General features: G+C 40.7%; 1 protein-coding gene across 2 annotated transcripts; it reads left to right on the top strand.

Annotated features, from left to right (window-relative positions):
• Positions 1-387: 387 nt before the first annotated feature.
• On the top strand, positions 388-15468 carry prox2 (prospero homeobox 2). Of its 2 annotated transcripts, none has more exons than XM_043262448.1 (5): positions 388-492; positions 1374-2771; positions 5237-5344; positions 10829-11023; positions 14669-15468. In XM_043262448.1, exons 2-5 carry the CDS (start codon positions 1446-1448, stop codon positions 14834-14836), a joined length of 1797 nt encoding a protein of 598 aa, XP_043118383.1. In that variant the 5' UTR covers positions 388-492; positions 1374-1445; the 3' UTR covers positions 14837-15468. The 2 variants fall into 2 exon arrangements, with proteins under 2 accessions (XP_043118383.1, XP_043118382.1); XM_043262447.1 differs by having other exon boundaries at positions 485-656.
• The last annotated feature ends 4396 nt before the right edge of the window (positions 15469-19864 follow it).

Here is a 19864-nt window from a genome sequence, read left to right on the forward strand (position 1 = left end):
AGGGTCCAACATTATTCGTAATAGAATAGAATAGAATAGAATAGAATATCATTCAAAATTTCACTGAACTCTGGATTCGTTCTGCAAGTCTTTATAATGCCCATCAAACGTAATGCAGCTAAACCCCGTGTAAAATTAAATTGCATATAAATCAATACAAGACGACTGTAATGTTTTCAATACAGTCTACTTTTTTATAATACTACACGTGCAATAGATTCTTTTGTGCACTAAGCATGCATCATTTCACCAGAACAAACTTGTGTGAAATATGATTAATGTATGACACGTTTTATTCTCTGTATATGAAATCCACGAAATGACTTTAAAACAAGGAGGCGCTCTTTATAGTCCTCGACGGGCAGTCGTTGTGTCTTTTCTGATTGGCTGGAATGTTGATTAAGGGCGGCTCTGGCCACGCCCACCCGACTGGAGCGAGACGAGAGCGCGCGCCGAGCACACACTGTCAGTCAAGTGTCTCCAGAGCAACAGGTAAGCTCTCATCATCTGCTGAAGTTTCTCTCAGAAAACTGACGCTTTCATTGTCTGAGCTCTTTTGGGGGAAAAAAATGCTATATGAACGGTGTTATTCTTCATGGTAATACTAATATGAAAAGTATATACTTATGACAGACAGAAGACACGTACTCAAATATGTAAGTATGTTTCATGTTCTTTTTTTTTTACATTGAACAGTTACGTTAAAATGATGAAGACTGAACGAAAGCATATAGATATTCAGTTTAATATACAGAAAGCATTAGAAAAAAATGTATTAATGTCACAAGAAGAAGGTTTAATTGAAAACGAATGAACAAACGTGTTCCTTTAAATACTATATATATTTTTTTTTTTTTTTGCATTTGCATTTTTAATGTTACTTGTTTTTCTTTTGAAAATGTGCATGATTTCTCAGTGTGGTCTGTTTGTAGAGGAGATATACCGTGAAACAGCTCAAAAAAGTTCAACAGGATTATTTTAGTGTATAATAAACAGAACACTGAACGATTATGAATGTACGTTTAAAAATGAAATTAGTTTTTGCAGCAAAGAGCTTACCGTTTAATACAGTTTATAATAATGTAGGACCCACACACGAGAGCTGAAAGCAGAGTAATTGCAACGCAATGATGTTATAATGTAATTTGTGTCAGATTATTTGTTTATTTTTATTATTAATCGTAGTTTATTTATTTATTTATTACAAAGTGTTACATTTATGTGTAATATTGTTATATAAGGGTTTAATGCACAATTATTGTATTGCCTAATTTATTTACTTACATTTAAGCATAAGGTTGTAATACTAATGTAGGCGCTACGTATGCTATTGTAACGCCTAACTCATTTCCGATGGTTTTTTTATTTTAAAGCATTACAGGTCACCCGTTTCTGAGGCTCATTTTTGTGCACGGAAAGCCCAGCAGCTGCATCCAGCGAGAAACATGAACCTGAGCCCGCCCGAGCAAAGCGTGCACAAGCCGAGCGACGGCTGCATGGACGCCGGCAAAGCCGAGCACTTGCTCCCTTGTTTCCGCCGCAGCGCGTTCGACGAGCCTCTGGCGTCCTACCACAGCGGCTCCATCATATCCCACCTCCTGCGTAAAACCATTCACAGCAAACTGACCTCCCTGGACAACGGCCTCCTTTACGTGCCCTCGGCGATCCCCGGCGGGCTCGACCCCGATGCCGGTGGCGCCGAGGACTTCGCTCAAGAGGAGCAGAGCAGAATGTCCTTCAAAGACGAGGAGCTGTCCGCCAGCGAGCACCTCCAGGCCAAACGCGCCCGGGTGGAGAACATCATCCGAGGCATGGCCGCTTCGCCCAGCGCCAGCGGAGAGGTGGAGAGCGAGTGCGAAGCCGTCCGCTGCAGAAGAGACCTCCTGAAGGAGAACAAGCGCAAGCAGAGGCTGCCCCAGCACCAGGAGCCCAGCCAGTCCGGCGCAAAGTCCAGCAAAGACGAGGAGTGCCACAAACTCAAGGAGCAGCTCCAAAGCATGCAGCGCCTCCTGCATCAGCTCCAGGAGAAGATCTCGCACGTGTACGACCAGAACTACTCGGAGGGCGAGGACGCCGGGTCGGAGCACGCCGCTTTGAGGCTGGACGGCGGATGCAGAGAGCAGGTCAAAGCGGAAGCCGGCGCTTTCGGCTCCGACAGGGCGATGAAGAACCTCAAAGAGACTCTGAAGTGCGAGCTGACCAGGACTGTGAGCGAAAGCGTCGACACGGTCTTCAAGAAGCTCTCCACGACTCTTCTGCATCAGTCGCTGTGCCGCAGCCCGGACTGCTCGGAAACCGAGAAGCGGCTCCCGGACGACTCCCCTTCGGATCTGTCGGACTCTGAGGACAACGTGAAGAGCAGGCGTTGCTTCGAGAGCGCCGGGCCGGAGCACCAGACCGAAGCCTTGTCCCTGGTGGTCCGCAAGCCTGCCCTGAGCCAGGCCGTGAAGAGGCCTTTCCCGCTGCACCAGACGCCCTTCCAGATGGGCTACGGCGGCGGGCCTCTTCACGACAGCCAGATCCTGGAGCACCTGCTGAAGTACGGCCCTCACTCCACCTTCTCGGCGCTGCCGTGTCTGGAGAGGGCCTCGCCGGACTCCATGGAGCGGCCGTGGGAAAGCGTGGCCATGAGGTCCAAGGTGAGCTCGGGGCATCTGGGTCAGCACCAGGCCGGGCTGGTGTCGGTGGACGCCCTCTGCCTGCCTCACGTCAAGATGGAGTGCGGAGATCTGCAGAGCATGGCTGAGAGGAGCTCCTTCATGTCGCTCAATATATCCTTTCCAGCACTTTAAAAGGGATTTTGCATCGAAAAAAATGGCACTCTGGTATCGTTTATTTTCAAACCTGTAGGACTTGTTCTAGTGACACCTTATTTAATGCTTAACTAGCTGCTTATTAGAATGCCTGTGTGTCCCTGGAGCACAAAACCACTCAAGTATTTGCAGCGAAATTATCCATTTTATGCCAACAATCATTATGTTATATAGGAAAGATGAAGATATTTTGTAAATGTATCAAAACCTAATTTTTGGTTAGTAATATGCACTTCTAAGGACTTTAAAGGCAGTTTGTTTTCAATCTCTTGATTCTTTTGCACCAGTTTAGCTTTCAAACCATGGAAAGAATATTTATTCAGCTAAACCTTTATGAACATAAAATGTATGAAATGACTGGTTTTGTGGTCCAGGGTCACACATTACTGAAATATTAGTAATTATGAAGCACATATTAATGCCTTGTTTTGAATGACCATATATATATATATATATATATATATATATATATATATATATATATATATATATATATATATATATATATATATTAATCCTTAAACACCACACTAGCTGTTCATGAGCAGTTTATTAAGGCACAAGTCAAAGTATATATATAGTTAAAAGTGAAAAATGGTCCCCAAACATAGAGGATGCTATTATGAGAAATGTTCTGTGTTTTTTAGTCCACACAGTGGAAGTAATATTGTAATAATATCTTAATAAATATAATTGCTCACAAGAAAGAAAGTCATATATTAGGGCGAACTGCCCCTTTAATACCAAAACACCATAAAAATGTCAAAAACAATTCAGGAAAACTATTGCTCAGAGGTTATCCCAGTTCTTAGCTTTCTGAATTAAGTTTGTTTTCCCCCAGATATGGAATTCATTGGTAAAAATAAAAATGACAGGTTAGTTCAATGCATTAACTTAAATGCATTAATTGAAATAATAGAAATAGTAAATAGAAATACATGTACCGACTGTATCTCATTTGAAAACGTGACAGTAAATGTCAAAATGAAGCTCAATAAACGCTGCAGAAGTCCTGTGGACCGATAGAGTTCGTGTTAACCCGTGTAGTTGACTGTGTTAAGACACGAACGAGTGTGAAGAGCAGCTCAGATCTCTGGAGCGAGGCGTGAGATGTGTTTGAGAAGTGTTTCACATCCTGGCAAACACTGGCCCTTTTCATCACAAACACCGGGAGAAACTTCTCAAAGGCAGGAGAAACGTCGTCGTTCAATCTCCATTTAGTGATTTGTCTGTTCTGTAGCTCCAGTATTGTAAAGATGTACGGCAAACGCACAACAAATGAATTTGTGGAGTCACAGGAAGGCTCTTTTTTTTTCCCCCTGTGGATTATGTTCTTTGTTAGCTTCGGCTGCTTATGAAAAACCCACCTCTTTGTTTAGTTGACTGTTTTTATTTAATATATGGTAGTTAACATTGAGATATTGCTGAACAAACTACCAGCTCTCGAGCCGGGCGAACAATCGTTGAATTGAGTGCAGCGGTGAGCAGTTCCACTAACGCAGACTTCAAGGAGAATTTTTGCTTTGATCTCGGTAACCCCAAAGAAAATTGTAGCATCTTCTTTAATCTGGGCTCAGTAATGACTTTAAGTCCAGGAAAAGACAAATAAAAAGGAATACAAGGCTTTGATAAGAATTGTTAGGAACAAAAGCCAATTTTCAAAGGCAGAAAAAGCAACAGTTTCTCTTCTGGAAATTCTCTGATTTTTTTTTTTTCCGCTCAGACTTGAAAAGGTGCGGAATATGTTCCTGCACTCTCAATGTGATTGGAGTGGATGAGAGAGGTCACTTTTGGTTGTTTGTGAAAAGCAAGCTCTCAGCCGTCATTATACACCATCATCAATGCTCAGAGTGTCGTATGTATGTATGTGACGATATCGCAGCATGCGGAAAGCCCGCTTTTAAACATCATTAGATTTGTATAATACGCTCGGGAAAGTCTGGCTGTTTTTGTGGCAGAAAAGCGATTGTCTCGTTCAAAACGATGGTCAGTAACAGCGGCGGTTTGTGCTTCGTTATGAAGACGCAATCAGTGTGGAGAACTCCAAACTGTGCCTCTGTTTTAGGAAAGAAACGTGAAGGGTGTAAGCCGATCCTCTCCATCCTCGCCCAGAAAAATTTCAATCATTCAAGCAATTACTGCGGCAGATATACGGAGCAAACTAATTGAAGTCCTTAATCTAATTTCTCTAGTTAGCACATGCTGTCATGTCTTAATCGACTCTCTGGTCAATACAGAGCTGTTCGGCTGGTGGTCGGATTGGACCGATGCTTATTTGTTTGAGGCCGTGCTGATGCTGTTTAATTGTTAAAAATGCTTGTGAATGCTCTGCGAGTTCATTTCTACATGAAAGGTCGCCACGTTTGCCAGATCTTCAATAAAAAGCATTGACCGTGGTTTTTTAAGGCCTTAACTCTCCTCACATTCAAGAAGGTCTGACCCCCAACCATTTGAAGAAAGCCAAGCTGATGTTCTTCTACACACGCTACCCCAGCTCCAATCTGCTCAAGAACTTTTTCCCTGACGTCAAGGTATGTGGTTTTTACCAGATTCTGCTTCACTTATGCTTCTGCTATTGTTAATATTTCTTGCGTTTCATAAACAGGTAGCTCAACTACAGGCCTGTTTATTTTAGACACTTTTATAACTATCTGTTGTGATTCAAAGTGATCTTTACAGAACAATCTGTCAAAAACCGTCTGTTTAATAGGATAAATATTTACATTTTATTATTAAATATTTACTATGCTTAAATAATATTCATAATTTTTTTTTGTCATTTTTGCAAATATTAATAAGTTACAATCAGAAGTCAAACCAAAAATCTGTGTACCGCATTATTAAGATAAAAGATATTTGTAAGTATTAATAAATAATCAAATATTGTAATTTCATTATTTTTTAGGCATAATATTGGTATTTTTAAAAATTATTATTCACAATTTTTTTATCCTAATAAACAGTTCGGGAGTCGGATCAAAAAATCTTGTCGATGTCTACCTGATTATTAGGATAAATGATATATGTAAATAATAATAAATAATTAAATGTTCTAATTCTACAGTTTATTTAATATTTATAATGTGTAAATAAAATGAATGATTCCAAATATTTTTCATCCTAAGAAACAATTAAAATTAGGAACTAATTTTGAAAATTAATATATATTATTTAAGAACTATAAGCGAGAGAGTATTTACCCGGTTAATCAGTTCCGCATTAATAAGAGTTCTGCTGTGTAAATCCCACTGGATCGTAACGGACTGTTTCCGTGTGGATTCAGAAATATGCATTCTGTTGTTTTGGCGAGAATACGGAATATGAACACAAATTTAGGCGCTTGAGCAAATATTCCTGAATGTCGGGGTGGCAATTCCTGAATTGCTGGTTTAACTTTGACAAAGTTAAAAGAGGAGTTTCTCAAGTCAGCAAAAGGAGACAAAAGAGGCGGCGGAGAGGAGCACAACCTCCTCTATTCAGCGTTAACCCTTCAGCTCGCCAGCTTTCAGCACACACAATAGCAGAGCGCTGAGCCGCGGATACCGAGGGCAGGATAGGCCCTACAACAACACACACACGCATCCTGTGAGTGTGTAACGTGTCCTGAGGCACAAGTGTTGTGATGAGTCGACACAACAGGAAAAATCTAGTGCGACTGAGCGCTTGCCTTTTATTGCATGACTCCCTGTTCAATATGGAGTCGGTTTCAGGAAACACAGTGCTCGATTAAACCACCAAAAAGTCTTCTTTTTTTCATGCATTAAATGTCAAGTAGTCCCGCGACCAGCATAGACAGCGCATCTCTCCTGTATTAGATTAGTAGTCAAATAATGTGTTTTAAAATGGCAGATTTCAAAAACTACAGCGGGGGAAATAAGTATTTGACACGTCAGCATTTTATCAGTAAGGGGATTTCTAAGTGGGCTATTGACACAAAATTTCCACCAGATGTAGCCAACAAGCCAAGTAATGAATTCACATAAAGAAATCGGAGCATTTAATTATATAAGTTGAGCAATAATAAATAAAGTGAAATGACACAGGGAATAAGTATTGAACACACATTATTTAATACTTTGTAGAAAAGCCTTTGTTGGTGATTACAGCTTCTAGACGCCTCTTGTATGGAAAGACCAGTCGTCTGCTGTGATTCTTGCCCATTCTTTCACACAAATGGTCTTTAAATCTTTAAGGTTCCTTGGACCTCTTTTATAAATCTTTGATCTTCAGTTCTCTCCATAGATTTTCTATGGGATTTAGGTCAGGTGATTGACTGGGCCATTCAAGCAGCTTGATTTTCTTTCTTTGAAACCACTTCATTGTTTCCTTGGCCTTGTGTTTGGGGTCATTGTCTTGCTGAAATGTCCAGCCTCTTTTCATTTTCAGCTTTCTGGTAGATGGCAGCAGATTTTTCTCCAGAATGTACCGGTACATTTCTCGATTCATCCTGCCCTCAATAATATGAAGTCTGCCAGTACCTGTTGCTGAAAAGCAACCCCAAACCATGATGCTTCCACCACCAAACTTAACTGTTGGTATGGTGTTCTTGGGGTGGTGGGCAGTGCCATTTCTTCTCCAAACATGTCTTGCGTGGTGAGCGTGCATGGATGCCATGGCGGTTTAGTGCACTGCTTATAGTTTTCTTTGAAACAACAGTACCTGCTGATGCAAGGTCTTCCTGAAGTTCTGCCCGAGTGGTTCTTGGCTCTTGGAGAACTCTCCTGATTATTCTTTGGACTCCTCGGACAGGGATCTTACGTGGAGCACCTGATCGTGGCCGGTTTATGGTGAACTTGTGCTCTTTCCATTTCCGGATTATGGCCCCCACAGTGCTCACAGGAACATTCAGCATTCTGGAAATGCACCTATAACCATTCCCATCAAAATGCTTTTCAATGATAAGATTGCGAAGATCTTGAGAGAGTTCTTTGATTTTGCCCATCATGAAGTCTTTCCTGTCTGCCTCCTGGATAATGAGAAGCCTTTATAGGCCATCATAAAGCAGCTGATATCAATTAGTACTGATAGGGGGCAGGGTTTCTCTATCAATACTGATGGATTTCAGGTGATCTCCTGGCTTTCTATGCCATTTTGCACCTTGTTACTGTATCATCCAAATCGCTTAAATGTGTACAACTAACCCTGAGCCAAAGCATAAGTGCTGCATTATATATCACACAGAATTAATGCTTCACTTAGTGAATATATTGCACATAAATTGCATATAATCGAAGAAACGTACATTAGTAAAAGTTTTAATTTTTGAAAGTGACTAGTAAATGAAGTTAGACACTAAATATCACTAAACTACATCATACCGATAATTTGGGGAGAGGAAAATCAATGTGTGGCTGTGACTGAGTTACTCAGCTTGAGAAAACTGTGTAAGACTGAAAGTGAAGTATTGGTGAAGCCTGTAAGAGAAATCTTACTTGTTTTTTTAAGTGCACACGAAGCACAGGAAAACTACTCGTCTTTTAAATTAGCCATTCATCGTAATAATCCAGTGAGATTTTTGTGCTCTGGGTAGGGTTCTTGAAGAGTCTTGGAGACGTTGTTCTTCTGGAGCGAGTCTGTCTCCGGTTGTTTTGATACTGATGATGTTGTTCCAAAATCTCACTGGAAGGCTACTAAATCAATGACAGAATTAATGTTTATGAATTATACAAAGCAACGATACAAAGAGTTTAAGAAATTATGGCCCTTTAAAAAACTAGCTGATTTTATTTATTTTGTCAAAAAAGCTGACTTTGTCCACTTTTTTAAGGCATTGCGAGTTCAAGTTTTAGAAGCTGACGAGCACCCTTGTTTTTGAACAGAAGTCGATACTGTAAGTCCTTTAGCGCGTCAGGAGGCTGTCTTCAGGTCCGGTGACAAGGCTACTAACACTTTTAAAAGACCTGTGATGTCTTCTTCAGGATGTAAAAAAGAGCCCTCAGCGGTCTATGATCACAACAACAACCTTTGTCATATGATACGATGGCAAATAATTCTCTTTAAAATGTTACGAGCTCTGGAAAGATCTGGACATTTTCAGAGCTACTCTTTTTAAAAGTTATGACTTGTCCACAAGTCCTAAAATGACTCCCCACTTTGTGACATCACAAAGTGGGGGTGTGTTTTCATAACACCACTCAGATGTTTACGCAAAGAAAGAAGGCGGAGCTACTATTCTAACTGTAGTGCTGGAGACGCTGTGTTTCGTTGTGAAAGTGAAACTACTTTCTTTGTGCTTCTAAAAGAGGACACGACTAGAAATCAGTGTTAAGTTATATTCACAACACTGTTCCAGAAGAGCTGAACACAAATATTAGAGAGTGTTCAGCACATTAACAGGGAACTGATTCCTGAATCTATGCTGACTCTGAACAGAGACTAGAAAGAGACTGATTCTCTACAAGAACAGTCAGCTGCTTCTGACTCACAACCTTTAAGTAAGTTACATGTTTTTTTAGCAGTGAACGATAGTGCTCTTGTCGCTTGTCATTCCTCTGATCACTAATACAGACATGGTGTTATGTTTACGAGGCGAGATGCAATGCAATGCATAATTATGTATTCAATATGCATGCAATATTGCATGCAACAAATGCCTTGTTTATAATGGCTTTTATTGTGTTTGTGTCACAGCATCACGTTATAGTAAGGGGCGTAACATTTCCGTCACAGACTAGTATTCAAGTATCAATCAAAATGCACTGGATATCTAGCCAATCAGAGAGCACCTTGATTTTTAGAACAATGCACTTTGTAGAAATCGACCCGTTTCAGTAGGCGGGGCTTAGAGGAGAAACAATAGATGTACTGCATTACACAAAATAATGTTCCTTTTAGCAACATCATATGACCCCTTTAAACTCTACAATATGAAATGTGGATTTATCTGCTTTTGCCCCAAAAATGACTGTTGAAGTTATCTGCATTTGCTATAAAATAAACTTTTAATATGTAAAAATATCCTTAAGGGGATATAACAAAGTCCTTAAGGGGACGTTGTTATAACTTATAAGCTAGCTGCAGTTTAATTGATATTACTCAAAATGCACAGTAAAAAAAACATGATTTCTGGGAAAAATAAAAATAAATAAATAGTTGAGCTCTTCACACAAATATGGCGGAAAAAAATCTCCCAGCAATGGAGATGACTGGAGAAGACACCTGAGGAGGTCTCGTGTGTGGCCGGGCTCTCCGGACCCCCGAGATCAGCGAGGAGAGTCACGGCCCTTCGGTGGGAAGACACGGCACACAAAGCCCGGGATAATCCCAGTGTCCGATTCCATTCCCGTCAGCCGAGGTCACTCAGAAGGACATCTCGCGCTCTGCTCTTTCTCACACTCCGCGTGAAGAAGTGTCTTTGAGCCCTTGGGCAGGTTTTAGCTCTTTTTGCCCCTCTGTTATCGGATGAGCAGTTATAATAACAGGGCTAATGTGAAGACAGAGTTTCGTCTGCTGTTTGGATAGATGTTATTCTAAGTGCAAGACATCGGCTGGGAAAGACCACAGCTGATTAAACAGACTGTGTTGCTGAAAATAATTTAGAAAGAAAACGCTTTACACCGGCACTGCCGGAAAAAGAACAATAAAAATCAAAACATTTACTTTTTTGGCACCGCTAGGTTATCGTTGATGGTCTTCAGAGTATTGGTGCTCTGTATTATTTCTGCACCAATTACTCAGTTATGAGCTTCAAACCAAAATGTATTCAGACCAAAAACCTATGTTTATTCGCTTTTTGCATTTTTTCTGAGAAAATGGATATGACAAGAATTCAGAGTTAAAGCCAAATGTTACTGGTATGAAAATGTTTTGGGTGTAATATGTCACAGTTCGCTTTATTTTGTTATCCTTACTGTATATATGTCCTGCACACACTAGTAAAAAGCATCAACAATTATATCTGTTGTCTGAATAATTTTTGGTTTGACTGTATGAATCAACATAAGGATAGTGTTGTTGTTTTTTTAACACCGACATTAATCTGACACTTGTATTTTATAATAATTCCCTGTTTTCAGTTCAATCGCTGCATCACGTCGCAGCTGATCAAGTGGTTCAGTAACTTCAGAGAGTTCTACTACATCCAGATGGAGAAGTTCGCTCGTCAGGCCATCATCGACGGCGTTAACGATGTGAAAGACATATCCGTCACCAGAGAGTCCGAGCTCTTCCGTGCCCTCAACATGCACTACAACAAAGCCAACGACTTCCAGGTGCTTACACTTCTACACGAGGCACCAAACAGCACAGCTATATAATAATAATTCACATCTGCTAGAACCTAGTAGGCAATAGTAGGCAAACTCTGCATATACTGACTTGACTTTCTACCGAATGATTGAATGGTGAGATGTGTTCACAAAACCAAAACCATTATTGGTCAAATAATCAAATTAGTTGAATGAATGAAATATTCTGGTCAGACAGCATTTATGATTATGTTGATTATTTCTTAAAACAAAAAAGAGGAGGCAAAAACAGAGGTTACAAGCAACCCTGTAAACTGAGTTTATTCTATTTTTCAATGTTGAAGTAAGACGTTCCCGTTCATTAGCAGCCGTAGGGAAATAATGAGAAGAATAACAATGCGCAGTAAACGTTAATTAAGATAATACGTTGCAATAATATGGTAAGACAATACAATTTGCAATAGAAAGCAGCAAAACAAGCTGTTGTATACAGGGGAGAGCTGGGAGAGGATGAGACTGGAAGCCAGTGACTCTGGAGAACAAGAGCAGTCATAAGAAGCACAGTTGTGGCAATAATACATTGAATGAGACAAAATATTTTGTTTCATGCCAATAATCATTAGGATGTTAAGTAAAGATCATACTGTAGACCAGACATCAACTGTAAAGCTTATTTATTCAGCTTTCAGATATATACATTTGTAAATTTCAATTTCATAAAATCGACTGGATCCAGGGTCACAAATGGTTATATGGTAAAGGTAAAAGTAAGGTGGATATTGACTAGATCTGCCTCATTGTAAAGAGATTTTTGCTTTTTTAAGAAAAGACTGCCTAAGTCAAAATGAATGCGCTGTAGTAATTAACATTACCCATAAATGCTGTCAGTTGAGCTTAACCCGCGGCGTGGTGTGAGGTTCTGGTGTGCTGGTGATCCCAACAAGGCATCACGTTATGATGAGTTTTAGCTGGTAGTCTAGCACAAAGCAGGCCAGCTGTCCTCGCTCTGACCTGTGTGTGGAGCTGCACCTGTAGCTGTCCGGCCGTAGACCCTCATTATCCCAGAGCCCGGCGCTGATGCATCAAACTGTGGGAAGAGGAAGCTGCAGCATCTGCTAAAACAACTTGAGATTACGGCCAGGCCACGCCTGAATGCCGTTTGGATTGCTACTGATGCGAAAGAAGCCAGAAATCCCAAGAGTGGCGGGCCGGCTGATGGGAACGAGCGGAGACAGTTGTCTTTACCTCAGCACCAAGACATTCCTTTCCCAGGGACCTCTTTTGTGTCTGGAGATGCACGAGAAACAAACGTGTCAACAGTGAGCGGAGCTACTCTTGGGGAAATAATGCCAGCGGATAGATCCACTCTCACACCCGAGCCGGGTCCTTCAAAGGGTGTGAAGCGCTGCCTGAATTCCTGCGATGGGAACCGGGCCCTTTCATGCATTTTCCGAGCAGTTAAGTTCGAAGCAACAGGCTGCAAAAAATCAAAGCGTCCATCCACGGCTCTCTCCTAATGCTTCTGACACTGTATTTGCTTTATTGCCACTGTGAACAAAGAAGAGTTGTGCTTTAAAACGAGAGCGTTAAAGATGCTGCGTCGAGATCAAGGGCCCGGCGGTGTTGATTCGGGCAGTAAGTGTGCGTGATGCTTCACATTGGCATACTCCACCAGGCGCTGGATTCTAAAACTGATTCAGTCACTGAGGCTGAGCTGCCGTTACAGAGCACCTTCACGACCTGACCATAATGATCTGGTCTGTTAGGTGTCTCTGTTGTGTTCTGGGGGGTTGTTAGGCGGTTGCTGGGGCTTTCTAGGTAATTACTATTAGAGCCACTCTTGGTGACTTTTGGCACTCAAGGGGTTTAAAAAACAGAACTGCCCGCATCCCTCAGAAAAACAATCTAAACAAAGCTACGTCTCTTTTATGACTATGGAAATTCATGCAGATATGTGTCACGCTACAGCAGTGAAGACCCATTCAGGCTTCAGCAGAACAAATATAAGCAATTATTATAAGTGTACTGTGGTTATTTGGGAAAAAAGTTGTTAGGTGGTTGCTAGGGCATTCTAGGTGGTTGCTAAGGTGTCGTTAGGAGGTTGCTAGGGCATTCTAGGTGGTTGGTAAGGTGTAGTTAGGTGGTTGCTAGGGTGTTGTTAGGAGGTTGCTAGGGCATTCTAGGTGGATGCTATGGTGTTGTTAGGAGGTTTCTAGGCTAGTGTCTTATGAGTGGTTGTTAGGGCATTCTTGGTGGTTATTAAGATGTTGGTAGGTGTTTTCTAGGCTAGTGTGTTATGAGTGGTGGTTGTTGGGTGGTTTCTAGGCAAGTGTGTTTTGGATGGTTGTTAGGTGGTTGCTAGAGTGTTCTAGATTGCCAATGCATAGTTAACCAATGCATATAATCTAATGTGTTCAGGGTCATTGTTTAAGCATTATAGGTTGTTTCTAGGGTTTCTTGGGTGGTTGTCAATGCAGGCCAGTGGATATCACACACAAGCAATGTGCAAACTGAGCAGTCAGTGAGCGTCTTAATCTCAGTCTATTCACTATGCATTAAGTCAAAGTAAAAACAGGAATGATGGAGCTTTTGATCAGACGCCACATATTGAGACAAATCTACTTCAACGTATGCTGATAACGGTATATAGCTAGTTTTATTTATTCCCTTATAATATCTAATGTCACATAGTGAAAACAATGTAAGATACATACTGTATTTCATGTTAAACAGGTTGTTTTTGAAAGTTGGTGCTTGAAATAAAAGCTTTTTATTTAATTGATTTCATCCTGAGATTTGGGACTCTGAGTCTGTGTCAGGTCCGAGTCATGTGATTTGAGTCTACAACTCAGGTTGCTAGGGCATTCTCTGTTGTTGCTAAGTTGATGTTTTGGAGGTTGAGGCATTTATTGGTTGTTGCTAGTGTGTTAAGGGTATCCTGGGTGGTATCTTATGTGTTGCTAAGTGGTTGTTAAAATGTTCTAGGTTTGTTCTTATGTGGTTGCTAAGGTGTTCTGAGTGATGCATGCTAGGGTTTTCTGGGTGGTGGTTAGGTGGTTCCTGGGTGTTCTGGGTGATGTTTAAGCGGTTGCTAGGGCGTTCTGGGTGGTTGTTAGGTTGTTGCTAAGATGTTCTGGGTGGTGGTTAGGTAGTTGCTAGCGTGTTCTGGGTGGTTGTTAAGGTTTTCTGGGTGATGTTTAGGTGGTTGCTAGAGGTTTTTTGGGTGGTGGTTAGGTGGTTGTTAGGGTTTTCTGGGTGGTGGTTATGTGGTTGCTAGGGTGTTCTGGATGGTTGTTAGGCTGTTGCTAAGGTGTTTTGGGTGGTGGTTAAGCAGTTGCTAGGGTGTCTCGAGCGGTTGTTAGGTGCTCTGTTTCTGGCCTCGTGTCTCTGCGATCTTCTGGTCTGTAGATGGTGACTTCAGTATGCGTCTGTGAGACTTTATTGAGCTGTTTTCTGGTGAAAACGGTGCGTCTGATCACTTAGTGCCGTATCAGCAGACTCTCCTCATCCACACACGTCTGGAGCTCAGCTCTGCTCTTACACACTCGCTGCTAGAGATTTCATCACGTCACTGTGAGCACTAGCACTAGTGAGGATTAACTAACAGCACTAATTATGTCTGTGTGTAGTGCTTCGGTCATTGATGTGTGTGCTGTAAATATCCGCCAGGTTCCAGACAGGTTCCTGGAGGTTGCTGAAGTCACTCTTCAGGAGTTCTTCAGTGCCATCTCCCTCTCCAAAGACTCGGACCCCTCGTGGAAGAAAGCCATCTACAAGGTCATCTGCAAACTGGACAGCGATGTTCCCGAGGATTTCAAATCGCCTTCCTACCTGTAAACAGAGAGCGCCACCTACAGGAGGCTTCATGTCTGACACACACGCCATTTATTTATCATAAGCATCATGCCTGAATGTTCCTTTTATAAGTGAATCGTCAGCTTTAAAAGAAAAAAGTGTTTTGCCGTTGACTGAAATGCGTGTGTATGCCAGCAGGCTTGTTTCGTGTCGCTTGTGGACTAGGCTTGTTTATTAATAGTTTGGATTTTGGGGTTTTAATGTAATATATTTTGATTTCATAATGCCACTGTAGTCAAATGTGTGCTGTGTTTTTTGTTCAGATGTTCCTAGTTATGAAAAGCGGTTTTGATTTGTTGGTGTTTTCATGTGGATTTGTCTGTTGAGTTTCTGATGTGGGGTGTCTCCTGAAACATCTGTAAAAATTATTTAAAAAAAGGTGTAAATAAGTATACTTTAGCTGTATAATAGGTGAAATATTGACGTAAAAGCATAATATTGCATGTAGAAGCAGTTCTCAAATTTTGACAGTGTACTTATTTATCATGTACATTAGTTTGCATACTGTTGTTTATCATTATATTTAGCAGTGTGTGGTTTTCCATTGAATAAAAGAATCATATTGTAGCAGTTTTATATGGTATGTTTTTATGGTTCAGATATATTTACTTTCTTTAAACATAAATAAATAATTGACCAAAAAATAAATGTCATTGTTTCCTCTCTCTTATCTAAATCTGCGTGCTGTTTTTCAGTGAAAGAAATGCAAAAAAGATGATGCAACCTTTACGGTACACGCACCCTAACAGTCCGGTAAGAATCGAGCCGAGCTTCTCTCTAATGACCCTTTTGAACTTGGTCTGAGCCAAATTTCAATTACGTTGAAATAAGTGGTGCGCACATCACAAAGGAAAATATTAGTTGTATAAGCCTTTGAATCCTAGTCCTTTATTAAAGATTTTTTAAACCTCCGCTGATTTTAGAGCTGCTCTCGCTCAATACACGCTAACAATTTGATTGATCCAATCGGTTAGGGTTTAAACGGCGCTTGTAAACACACACCGATAAAAAGAGCAGCGTGAACAATCTGCGTGTTACACATCAAACAGCAGAAGTGACGCCGCTTCCATTCCCGGACGAGCTAGGCCTCCTTTCCCCTTGTTTTCCCGGCGCGCTAGCCGGACGGCCCCATGTAAGTGCGCAAAGCTCCATTGAAAACATCTTTCCCCGATTCCAGGCCACTAAGGTGAAACTAATCCACGATATAAAGGCAGCGCAGGAAAGTATGCTGCTCGCATTGTTTCCTGTGGCCAATTCAAGGCACATTTCTAAGGCCGCGCTCATTGTGAGGCACACGCGAGCTCTCGCACCGGCCGTGTCTTAAAAACAACAACAATGCATTCTCTCCTCATGAGTAATGAGCAGCATGACCTCATGGCAGAGATCTGCCGCCGCTGCAGAATTCCAGCTGCTCTTCCTCCGAGTCGACCGGACCACCTCCACCATCCGCCGGAAGCGCTTCCATGACTTGCCAGGCACACTTAAAACGTATTTTAATGCTTCGAAAGTCGCAAAATTAAAAATCGACAGCGTTGGGGAGGAACTAGCTGCGTGTATAAAAAATAAATGCAACTGCATAATCAGTTACAGAAAAAAGTGTAATTAAAAATGTTAACAATTACATTTTTTTTCCCCGCACCCCACATACAGGTTTGATTACCTTCTTTAATGAATTGCAGCGACTGCTCTAAAAGACCAGACGGCAATGTTTCAGGAAATCGGGACACAGAATAGGACACTAATCATCATTCACTAGCTGTTTCATTCCACAAGTATATTTTTTAATTTTTAAGGTTAACAGTTTTTTTTTCCCTCTCTGAGCCGGTTTTTTAAATGCCAGTAACCTTTTGAGAACGATCTCAAAGCATGTCTGATTCTGTGCTTTAAAATACACTTATTATAATAAACGCAATTTTGTCCAGTTCAGCAAGACGCTCCTGAAAAAAGATCATTTAGATTGATTTAATCATTAAAATAGACGCAAACCGGTGTGTCTGTCAAATATCGACTGCATTTTACACATTTAGTCATAAAAATCTTAAATGCAACTTTGAATGATCGTTTTTTTGTCTCCATTCGGTGTGACAACTAGCCCCGGTTTATATGAAACCCATCCAGAAGAACCCCATGGGCGTCTGTGTGTTGATGTTTTATTGGTATTGGCAGTGAAACACATTAAACTGAAAGCCCTGCGAGGCACTCAAGCAGCAATTACTTCTGAAATGATAAAATTAAAGAAATTAAAACATTAGTTTAATTGGTTTGCGAGGAAGAGTACAAAACACAAACGCTGGTAATTATTTAAGCGGCGTTCTCTTCCAATTAGATCAATCTACTACACATTAATTGATTTGTGTTTCCAATTAAAACGCACACAGTTGTGTCGAGGTGTCTCTCGCATTAATTTGCCGTGAGTTTTTTGTGAACTGCAAGACGTTTGTCTGATGACTGCGACGACGAGTTCAGCGGACCACAAGAGGAAGATCTGCCTGAGCACAGGAAAATATAGATTCATAAACATGACCGCAACAGGTCTGCTTCTTCTGAGACATAAAACATATTCATTACTGAAAGAAAGTAAATGTTAAGTGGACAAAAACAAAACAAGTGGACTTTAGTTTCATTGATACACTAAAATTAATAAACTTAAACTAAAGCAAACTGAAAATCACAATTATTACAATTATATTAATGCAATCGGTATATATATATATACAACAACAGCAAAAGTAATAATAAAAAAAAATAAAGAAATACAATCAACAAAAACCGCTTCTGGCAGCTAGATATTAACTGAATATTTAACAAATGATTTCACTGAACCACACAGGAGACAAGAAATCAGAGGAAAAACTGATGCATGTGTTTAAACTGAAAGAGTTATAAGATGAACTACAAGAGTTACCTGCATGTCAAGAACTACACAGGAGGAACAGCACCGTCCTGTGGAATCACACACACACACACACACACACACACACACACACACACACACACACACACACACACACACACACACACACACACACACACACACACACACACACACACACACACACACACACACACACACACACACACACACACACACACACACACACACACACACACACACACACACACACACACACACACACACACACACACACACACACACACACACACACACACACACACACACACACACACACACACACACACTGTTGTGTTTTCATGTTTTATGAGGACTCTTCATAGTAATACTGTAGATTATATACTGTACAGACTGTGTGTTATTGTTCTATATCAACCCTTCACATAAAAATAATCCTTAAAGAAAAGACATTTTTACATTTTCAAAAAATGTAATCCTGTATGTTTTATAACCTTGTTTCCTTTAAGAGGACCTAAAAAAAGTCCCACAAGTCAACAGTTACTAGTTTTCCTCTCCTGGTGGAGATAGACAGACATTTGGTCCCAATAACGTGATCAATAGAAAGAAAAATCTATGAAAACATTTAAAATTTAAAATATTTAAAATATTTTTTCAAAAATGCATACAAAAAAACAAAAATGTCCAGAAATATTAGCTATATTTCTAAAAACCTCACTATAAAACTACCTTTCAATCAGAGGCAGATTAGAATAAAGATCCATCTTCAGTATAGACACAGCTGAATCAAGCCTAAATGTAGGATATTTGAAGACTTGAAATACATTTAAAAATACATCATGGCACGAAGGTTATGTTTTAAATATATTTTTGACTCAAGTAAATTAAAAAACCAATAGGAGCTCAGCTCTGCTCTTGTGCTTCATAACTTTGGCCACAAGAGGGAAACCCCTGAATATGAATTGAATGTAAATCTCAGGTTCTTCCTCTCCATCAGTCTGAGCAGCTTTCACATTCAGTGAGTGAGGCTTTAATGAAGAGCAGAAATAAATAGTAGTAGTGTAACTAATTACTAGTAAGACTAGTTATTTTGCTTCTTTCAATGCAGCGATAATTCCTAGATTTAGTTTCAGAATTTTGAAATCAAGCGTGTGCACGCTGCAGCAGGTGTATAGAATATTTACAGAAAACTCAACTAATAGAAATATTACATTATATTGATTTTCTCAGAAGAAGAGAGACGCGTAAATCATGTATACTTTAGTATAAGTATAACATAATAATACTATAATTACACTGTACTCTTCATTTTTGATTAGTGATATCCACTGGGCAGCTTTAAAGGTGAGTTTCTCTATATTTAGTTTTGCGCTCTCAGATGAAAGATTTTCAAATAGTTGCATCTCAGTCAAATATCGTCCGATCCCAGCATTTCTGCGTCCATATAAAAATATATATGAATCTATAAATCAAAAAAGTGACTGCTTGTGTGGTCCAGGGGTCAGAAACGCAGGAATAACGGAGAAAGTAAAGCTCCGATCAGCTTCACGCTGCACATGAAAGTGAAGAATGGAGTGTGTGTAAGAACTTCTGACTGATCCAGCGTGGATGTTGTGTGTGTGTGTGTGTGTGTGTGAGAGGTTTAGTTGTGCTGGTAATCTGTGTCCCGCGAGGCTCGCTCCGAGACGCCTGACTTCTGCCTGCCCTTCAGACAGAACTCCTCGCCCAGCTTCTGTGTGATCGCCGCTAAATCTTTATTAATTTTAATTGGGGCCTCCATTTAAAAGAGCAATTAAAGCGGATTAATCGAGCCCATCCCGTATAATGTCTTCTGTTAATTAGTTTGTCAGCACTGTTTTAATATCGCCTAATGACTTCATATTTCAGGCCTGACATTAAAGAGATGCTGCAAGAAAAGAAATGGGCTTATCTGAATGCGCCGCTGTAACGGGAGATGTCCTCCGGGCAAGGTCGGGGGCCCCAGGGGCCGCGGGACGGGCCCCGTCCCCTCCGGAGCCGCTGGCTTTCACAACGAGACGCCGAGAAGGACTTGATTCACGGCGGGGGTGTTACACATAACCAAAACCAGCTTGAAATCCAATCCAGGTAAACACTTTTTTGTAAAAATTGTTTTTATC

The sequence above is a fragment of the Puntigrus tetrazona genome, chromosome 17, assembly GCF_018831695.1.
Source record: "Puntigrus tetrazona isolate hp1 chromosome 17, ASM1883169v1, whole genome shotgun sequence".
NCBI classification, from domain to species: Eukaryota; Metazoa; Chordata; class Actinopteri; order Cypriniformes; family Cyprinidae; genus Puntigrus; species Puntigrus tetrazona.

Bases quoted from the DNA above. Each gene is read 5' to 3' on its own strand.
- prox2 (XM_043262447.1), top strand. From the start codon at position 627: ATGACAGACAGAAGACACGTACTCAAATAT. The intron at 2,772-5,236 runs ATATCCTTTCCA...AACTCTCCTCAC, and splicing joins GCTCCTTCATGTCGCTCAAT to ATTCAAGAAGGTCTGACCCC. The intron at 5,345-10,828 runs GTATGTGGTTTT...CCCTGTTTTCAG, and splicing joins ACTTTTTCCCTGACGTCAAG to TTCAATCGCTGCATCACGTC.